General features: G+C 33.1%; 2 protein-coding genes and 1 long non-coding RNA gene across 3 annotated transcripts; all 3 read right to left on the minus strand.

Moving 5' to 3' along the window:
- Positions 1 to 417: 417 nt before the first annotated feature.
- Positions 418 to 4,662, minus strand: LOC113690064 (putative disease resistance protein RGA3). Its single transcript, XM_027207879.2, has 2 exons — positions 971 to 4,662; positions 418 to 630 (listed from the first exon to the last, which is right to left on the minus strand). The coding sequence occupies exon 1, from the start codon at positions 3,841 to 3,843 to the stop codon at positions 2,287 to 2,289; it is 1,557 nt and encodes a 518-aa protein (XP_027063680.1). The 5' UTR covers positions 3,844 to 4,662; the 3' UTR covers positions 418 to 630; positions 971 to 2,286.
- LOC113689061 (disease resistance protein RGA2-like) lies at positions 990 to 2,198 on the minus strand. The gene has a single exon (XM_027206896.1). The coding sequence runs from the start codon at positions 2,196 to 2,198 to the stop codon at positions 990 to 992; it is 1,209 nt and encodes a 402-aa protein (XP_027062697.1).
- Positions 4,663 to 6,697: 2,035 nt separating the features above from the next.
- Positions 6,698 to 8,909, minus strand: LOC140007407 (uncharacterized). Its single transcript, XR_011814719.1, has 2 exons — positions 8,616 to 8,909; positions 6,698 to 7,743 (listed from the first exon to the last, which is right to left on the minus strand). It is a non-coding gene; the product is annotated as an uncharacterized lncRNA (long non-coding RNA).
- Between the last annotated feature and the right edge of the window lie 294 nt (positions 8,910 to 9,203).

Below are 9,203 nucleotides of genomic sequence, written 5' to 3' on the forward strand. Positions count from 1 at the left end.
CTACTACTATAAAAGTATCATGAGTTTTGGTGCTTTTAAGTGTACATGCACTTTTGTAGTCTGAGTTTTTGTTATTCTAATTATCTATGTAAACATTTTTTAAAAAAGGAAACAAGATAAAGAATAATTTGTCAATTTGTTTACTTTTAATCATTAGAATATGGATTAACTTTTTATGCACTTACAGTGTAGTGATTTTTTTATTACTAACAGTTTTAGATGTATGCTATATGTGTATTATTTGAATTTCAAATTTGAATTCATGTTTTCTTAGAATAATACCATAAAATAGGTGCGCTAATAATAGATTGTCAATAATACACTATATAGACAAGCACAATGTACAAACTTTCTTTTTTATTAAATCTACACAAACTTACATACAATAAGACAATAATAATTTGAAGAAATAAAGACTGGTTTTGTAACCACTTGAAATTCAATCTGGAAATTTGTAAGGCTACATATAGTTTCAACAAATGATTTTGAACAAAGCAAGTGGATGTACCTCTTCAACCATATTTACAATTATTTGAAATTTTACACGAACCCAAGTAAAAAGTTGACGTAGAGGTTGATCCATCAATGCCTTCTACTGTAGCTTCACTTTGAGCCATCAATGAGCATTATCTGGAAAACAAAGAACAAAAGCTAAAAGAAAAGGATAAAAAAGACAAGACATAAATGGAATTTCAAACTCAAGAGTTCACAGTTAGATATTGTTAGAAATTTAGTGTTATATTTACTAGTTAATGACTTGCATCTTCTCAATTTAAAAAAAAAAATCATTCTAAACTATAAATGAATATTTCACATTTTCATTATACATATGGCTTTGTTAACACTTGATTCATTATTAATCACGTGTCATATTCTACAAAGCAGGCCTTTGTTTGTTGTAATTCTGTAAGCAGTAATTATTTGACTTCAAAGATGATAGGTACGTAAAAAAAGGTGTGAATAATCATACCTGAGCAGATTATTATTCATCAAAATATGTGAACTTGAGGAATGTGTGATATCTTTTTCCAGTCATCTCCTGTTTTGTCAGAGTAACGATCCCTCAACTTGTTGCAATGTCGAATATCCAAAATTTTGAGAGATGATATCTTTCTGAAGATGCGATGTGGCAGAGTTTCGAGCTCATGACAGTATTGAATTTTTAGCTCCTCCAGGCGTGGCATGATAGAGACCGCAACTTCTTCATCATCTTCACTTAAGTCTTCCCAATTTGTCCAATTGTTGCAGTCCTCAAAATGTAATTTTCTCAAATTCGGAAATGCCACTGCTTCAGCTGAGGATGATGACTCGGAGTTTGACAATGTATCAAGAGCATCACGACTATTCTCATGTAGTGCTTTTGTAACTCCGAAGAATTCCTTACCCAAACATTCTAGCTCTTCCACTTCCATGAGCTTGAGCTCTTCTAGGGATGATAGCTTTCGCAAGGCAAGCAAGGATGAGATGTTGTGGGGGCTAGCAAAAACTAGCTTCGTCAAGTTACTAGCGTGAGATTTCGCCACAAGCCAACTTGGTAACTTGGCTCCTGGATAGCCAACTAGCGCAAGTTGTTCCAAGTTTGGAGGTGGTTCCATGCTTTCAATGCAACTTGGAGTTTCTATAAAGTGGGTCCCATCGCTAAAGAACAAAAACATTTCACGCATGTTGATTTTCTTGCCAAGTTTTGCACTCCCAAAATCTACTTCTCCTTCGATTTCAATGACCAATCTTTCCAGTTGGTTCAGGTCCTTCAGAATTGCCAAATCATCAGAGTTGCTCCTGGCGATGAACCCACCCAAAGTACAAAGTGACGTCAGCTTCCCGAGTCCTTGTGGAATTTGACGCAAATCATCGGTGTTCTCATTGAAAAGGTGCCTCAAGTGTACAAGACCTTCAATCCTTTCAGGAAGGCACGAAAGCTTATCACAAAAAATGATATTCAGAGTTTCCAGATAATAGAGATCACATATAGCTTCTGGCAGTGTAATGAAAGGATTACCACTCAAGTTCAAGTGTCGTAGATGAAGCAACCTTCCGATCTCGGCTGGGATTTCATCTAGCCCACAACTTCTTAAAGTCAGAGTCCTCACGCACTTCAAATGGCAGAATAGATTTTGGGGAACTACTACTCTTCCAATTTTAAAAAAAGTTAAAAAGCTCCTGAGCCGTCCAAAATCAACGACTCGAGAACTAAACATCTGCTCCTCAGTGCCTTCTTCCAAAATTGTTAGATGACGTGGTCTTTCACTAGATGAATTTCTTCCAGTTCCATCAAGTGCATGACATTCATTTTTTTGTGAGAAATTGTGCAAAATCATGCACTATGTCATGCATCTTGCACACCATATATTCAGTTAACCCATAGTAAGCCTCAACCTTTTCTATTTCTTGAAAAAAGGAACCCATTGCCAAATTGTTGAAGTACTCAAGGCCCACCAGCTCCAAGCTCTCACCTCTCCGTCTTGGGCGAACATAACCTTGTGCTATCCACAGCCTAATAAGCTCTCTTTCTACATATATCACATGATCCTTGGGAAAGACAGCACAATATGAGAAGCAACGTTTCAGCTCCGGGGACAACTCGTTATAGCTTAAATACAAATGAGGGAAAAGTTCCACGGCTGCTTTCTCCAATTGCCATATCTCACTGTCCAAAACATTCTGCCATTGTTGTACGGTATCTTTGAACCGTAACAAGCTTCCCATAGTCTTCGCAGCAAGTGGCAACCCCTTGCACTTTTCTGCAATTTTCTGCCCAATTCTTTCCACCTTCTTGCATAAGTCCCCTGATTTTCCACCAAATGCTATCCTTTGCATTATTAGCCAACAATCGGAGTCAGAGATCAGGCTCAGGTGGTGAGTATCAGTAGATCCCATCACTCTGGCCACTCTTTGACTCCTCGTTGTTACCAAGATTACACTTCCCGGAGCTCCATCCTTGAGAGAGTATTGGAAAGGCTTCCACTTTGAGTCGTCCTCTGTCCAGACATCATCTAGGACAAGCAGGAATCTCTTGCCGGAAAATGTTTCTTTCAACAGTTGGAGCAGTGGTTCCAACTCTAACAAACCAGGAGGACTTTTTCCAGCATTCTCAAGGATAGCTTTCGCGACCCTATTCTGGTCGAAAGGATCTGATACGCAGATCCAATTTCTAAGTTCAAAGTGGTTCTGCACTTTATCATTATTGAAGAGCAGCTGGGCAAGTGTGGTCTTTCCACTACCCCCGGCCCCTACTACAGAGATAATTTGAACCCCATCTCTTCCTTGACTACTACTCTCAGACAATATTTGGTCAAGAACCTTCTCCATATCAGATTCTCGACCATAGACCTCTGATTCGTCTATGATTGAGGTAGTCATAATTCGTTGAAAATCATGAGAATTAGGAATACCCCCACTTGTAATAAACTTGAATTGATCTGCCTCTTTCAAAGTTAATTCTAGCTGTTCATTTATTTTCTTTATTTTTTGAGCTATATCACTACGCACAAGAAGTTGTTTGAGACAAGAACAAAGGGATGGGATAAAGGAACGAACCTTGTTCCGCAGTGTAGGCTGCGTTCTGGCATTCTTTGCTCTGTGAATCTTGAAGTTCCATTCGTCCAGCACATCATCCATCTCATATGTTATGTCCTCAAGCATTTCTAGCCAAATTCCAACACTTCTGTCCTTCAGCCTTCGTCTCTCTGCATCATGCAGCACTTTTTCAATGGTTGCCAACTTAGAGGAGATATTTGCAACCTCCTCTTCAACTCCCATCACCAGGTTGACCTTCTCCCCAAGCTGCTTCATGAGAGCATCACTTAATTGATCAATTATCTTTGGAACAATCAATTCAGCCATTGTTTATGGTTGTTAGCTGAGAATTTGTGTATTTCGAAGTGGAAAACTGTTTGTTTGTTTAGATTTAGAAACAACAAATATGTCCAGGCATGTATAGATTGGATGGCATAAAAAATTCCTTACTTTGATGCACACTCAATTAAAGAATAAAGCATTCCTTATTCTAGTGTTTGGAATCAGAAAACATTGACGTTAACCTTGCACACAAGAATATAGAGAAAAGCAAAGTTGTGTATCCCTCTTTTGTGTTGTTGAATTAATTGAAAAGCGTAAAACATGTGAAAAAGTGTAAAACAAATTGTCGGGACTCTTATATTTACAAAACGAATTGCTTGTTTTTTGAATACAATGATTATTTAAGGCAACAAGTATCAATTTTCCCAAATGAAATGAAATTAAATATGAAAAGTGACTAAAATGCAACGTGCGATGCGACCATGGTTTCTTATCGTATCTTTTTCTTTTTTCTTTTGGATAATGTTATTTGTCATAAAATATCTACTCTGTACTTTATAGGTGATTTATATAAAAGGGTCATATAACAATAGCATGCTATCTGTTAAAGGGTTGTTTTTATTTATGTTTGTTAAGGATTTCTTTTTAAACATTTTAACAAGTGCCCATTGGATACTCTAACCTCTCATTTCATGTGCGAGAATGCTCATAATGGAAAGATCTTTGCATCTGAAATGGTAGGGAAAAAAATTATCATTCTAGAGTGTCTAGTAAACAAGTTAGAGTGGAATATTCATTCATTTTCTAGTATTTATTATAATCAATATTTAAATGTCAAAATAGAATATAATTAATAGAAATTTGACTTAGTTACCCATGATTAATTTATAGGGCATAATATGCTTATTACTTTTGTTTTATTTGTTCTACTATATTATATGTTGATTTACATAGAATTTTGACATTTTTAGAATAATTGAAGATTGATATTAAAATTTTTCAATTGTAATACTTGATTCATTCTACCATACAAATTTTTATGCTAAATCTAACAATTGCTTAGGATTTCCATGTAGCAAAAGCAGCTTGAGGGTTATATATATATATATATATATATATATATATATTCTTTCTTAACGATTCCATTTCACTACTAAACTTTTTTCTTTTTCTTTTTTTCAATTTGAAGATAAAAAATTTAGAAGCTAGCTTTGGATTACTTACTATGCTTTGCAGCAAAGCAATTCATTGTCGAGTTTGATACTGTGAATGAAATGCATAACTGACTTAGATGAATATTTCAACCGTGCATTCAAGGTTTCCCTCTTACATGAATTTGCTTGAACCATAATCTCAGAATCACTTGCATGATTTTCAAACAAAATTCTGAGCTATAGAAATGAGATGGAAACCATCCACCATTAAAGTATTCATTTCCTTTTGAACAATGAAGGGATCTTCTTCTAGCCTTCTTTTTACTATTCTTTTCCCCTTTACCATATCCACGTTAATTTCATTGTTGCGTGCAAGGCTAATAATCACATTTCACCTAAATATATGCTCATGAGGCTGTTTTATCATGTACTAAATTCTTCATACAAGTTTAATGATCAATACCATGTGATGATTAATATTTATTTAGGTTAATTTAGACTATATATTTCTAATTTTAATGATCATTAAAAAAGAGAAACCTTACTCACAATTTAATTTGTGAGACATTGGATGAAGTAGAATAAGTTCAGGTATTTATAGATTAAACAGCATAGAAAATTTCTTACTTTGATGCACACTCAATTAACCAATACAGCATTCGTCTTGATCTATTTTAACAAAACAACTGATATTCATATTCCAGTTGTTGGGAATCAAGAAAAATTGGCGTAAACCTTGCACACAAGAATAAAGGCAAAAGGAAGGTCGCGTATTTATCCATGATTCTTCTTAATCTATCCCATTTTTTTGTAGTAGAGTTAATTGAAAAGTGCAAAAATCTGATGAAAGTGTTGCCAATGACCACTTTGGGACTTGTTAGAAGGATCTTATTACACTTCAAATCAGGATTCTTATCCTTACAAGAAGCACTGTCAGATTTGTGGAATGAAAAGTTTATTTGGTGCACCAAGTGTCAATCTTTCTAAATAAAAGGAAATGTGTGTCTATATATATAAAAATATATATATATATATAGTTCTGATTTTAATTAGAGTTATTTCTCACTCCTACATAACAAGATTAATTGAAAAGTATTTACAGATCAATTTGTTACAATTTCTTGGGAGAAATTCCCACCAAGAACTATCTGATGTAATTAGCCTTTTTCTGGGTTCTAATTTCCCTATCCCTCCCCACTTCTTATATGTTCTTATTTTAATTAGAGTTATTTCTCACTCCTACTTAATATGGCTAATTGAAAAGTATTTACGGATCAATTTGTTACAATTTCTTGGGAGAAATTCTCACCAAAAATTATCTGGTGTAATTAGCCTCGAAGGCCTTAATCTAGTAATTAAAATTGAAACCCCGGGAATTAGAAGTCCTGGATTCTAATTTTCCTACCCTTCCATACTTTTTAAATCTCACCATATATGCATACATACATAAACACATACATACATACATGCATACACACACACACACACACACACAAATATATATATATATATATATTTCCTCCGCACTTGAACTATTGCTTGTCCTCAAATAATTTAAAAAATACAAGTCAATTATGATCCAAAATTTTGAAATTAAACATATGTGCACAATTCAAATTCTTTTTTTTAAAGCAAAGTAAATAACCATTATGCAATCATTCAATTAAATTCAAGTACTCATAATATCAAGTAAAGGAGAGCCAATTATACCATAATTTTAACTAGTTCAACTCAATTCCTCATCATTTTCCAATTTCACAAGCAAGTAATTCCTATGGTCAATAAAAATGCTTCCTAAACCCATACCATCTTCTTTTTCAATTTTAAAAAGGGATTTATTCATACAACATATCTAAATATTTACTCAAGTTATGAAAGTGCCTTTTGACGTGAAGATCGACATTTTAGATGAAGATCGCCAATTACTCAACACTTCACTTTCTCAAGTTGCTTTGCATACTCTTAATTCTAGTACCATTTTATGCAAAAGTTGATATTTATAGATGAAAACTTCCGGTTACTAAATACAAGAACCCTTGGAGTAGAACCACTCTTATTCTCTCTTCTTCTTTTTTGTTTTTTTCTCTCTTTTTTTTCCTTCTCTTTTCTTTCCTTTTTTTTTCAAAGTAAAGATAATAATCATTCCCTTAAAAGAATAATCATGAGAAGAGTATTGCAATTATTGATTATATTCATCACTCAACTATGTAAAATCAAGTAAAGAAAAGAAATTTCATCAAACATGCAAAATTTAAGCATAATTTTCTGTACTTTTGAAGATATATTTTCCTGCAAATGTAAAAATCCTAGTCGCATAATAACTATTTTCAAGTCAAATGAGAAATGAAAGTTTCAAGTCACATATATTTATTTCAAAAATAGAAGAAATTTGAGTTACTGATGGCATGGAACTTGTTGCTCTTGGATAAAATTGAAAAAATTTAAAACATTTTGGAGCAATCTTGCAATTTTGGACAAGATTTTGGAAAAATTTTGGCAGAATTTTCCCTTATAAATGGATGAAATTCCTTACTAACAAACCCAAGTTTGAAAATTTTCTAAACACAATAACATTTTCAAGCACAAGTCCAACATTTTCAACCAACAATTCAATTACATATAATGCATATAATCTCACTCCTCACCCCGCTACTTAAAATACACATTGTCCTCAATGTGTAAAAAGAAAAACGAAGATAAAGAAAAGAATACTCCCCTATTGATGTGATTGAAGTGCACAAATATAAATTTCACAATCCATCATGAAGTTTATAATCCATTTGCCACAATTCTACAAAAAGGAAAATTCATAAGTTCCATTTATAACCATTAGTAATACAAACATAAGAAGTGAAAATGAGAAACAAACTACTATGGTTCAAGAAATGCAAAGGTAATAACAAAAAGTATTAGTAAACATAAAACGCCGATCCGTAACTCTTCGCCTTTGTCTAGGTGATGTACCCATATAAAATTGACAAAAAACTTCTCAAGATACAATGAAACACTTCACTTCACACATTTTGTCCTTTCACCCTAAATACCTTACTTTTCAATTATAATGCAAACACGCTCCTTTAGGTATTTATTGGATCACCATATCATAACCATTAGGAGCAAAGTCAAAACATGGATAATATACTATGCACACATGCAATTTTCACTCGTAAAATTCCACACAAATTGCTAAATTCTTCATATATTCAAAATTCATCATCATGCTTTATATGAAGATTAAGCAATAAACTTTCATTTAAATGCATCATTTTTTTAAACTAGATAAATTAGACATTTTCTAAAGTTTACAAATTCAAATTTTCTAAAATGTCACCGTATAATGAATGTGTATATTTAAGCATCATAAACAAGTCACATTTTTGCAATTATGCTTAACAGCATTCTAAGACCAATTACCACATTGATCATAAAATAGGAATATGCATAAATTGAAACATTGTATAGATCATTATATTCCCACATTTGATCATGTAAACATGCTTCAATATGTTAAATAAGTACAATATAACTTATATATATCAACAAATAACATCACAAATTCATCATTCAAAGTGTGTCAAATGGTGAATAATCATGGTAAGTTTAAGAATTTAAAATATGCAAATAGTGAATTTTAAAATACCAAGTTAAGCTTAAGAAGCTTACCTCAACTTGGTAGAGTGATCTTTGGTGATGCAAATGATGCCAAAATCCGTATGAAAATTACCCCAATTGACCTCCAATTGACAGAATTAGAAATTATGAACCCTAGCCTTCAATCTCTTGAAAATCAATTTTTGAGATGTTTTATGTGAATTTCAATCGGTCAAAAAGGCTCTAGGAAGGTCAAAAGATGTTGGATTGATAATTTCGTGCAACAAAATGGTGTATATGAGAAGATTTGTGAAGTGTGTGAAAAACGTAGGATTGAGAAAGAAGAAGGAAATGAAATGCAGCCTGCGTTTTGTGTCTTTAAACAAGGAGCCGAAACATGAGCTTAAACTCACACTTTTGAGGTCACGTTTTTTGTTTAAAAATTTCATAAGACAAAACGTGAGCTCATGCCACGTTTCCAGAGGTCACGTTTTCTGAGGTGCAATTTTCTGCAGAAAATTTTCACCTTTTTAAAAATTGCACATTTCATCCCAATTTCTCAAAATACATTCTAGATCATTCTTTTGTCAAACTAATTAATGCACGCACATGTAAAATGATCAAAACATACATTCTAATCCTCTTTAACAAAGCAAAAAC

Source organism: Coffea arabica, chromosome 5c, assembly GCF_036785885.1.
Source record: "Coffea arabica cultivar ET-39 chromosome 5c, Coffea Arabica ET-39 HiFi, whole genome shotgun sequence".
In the NCBI taxonomy this organism is placed as follows: Eukaryota; Viridiplantae; Streptophyta; class Magnoliopsida; order Gentianales; family Rubiaceae; genus Coffea; species Coffea arabica.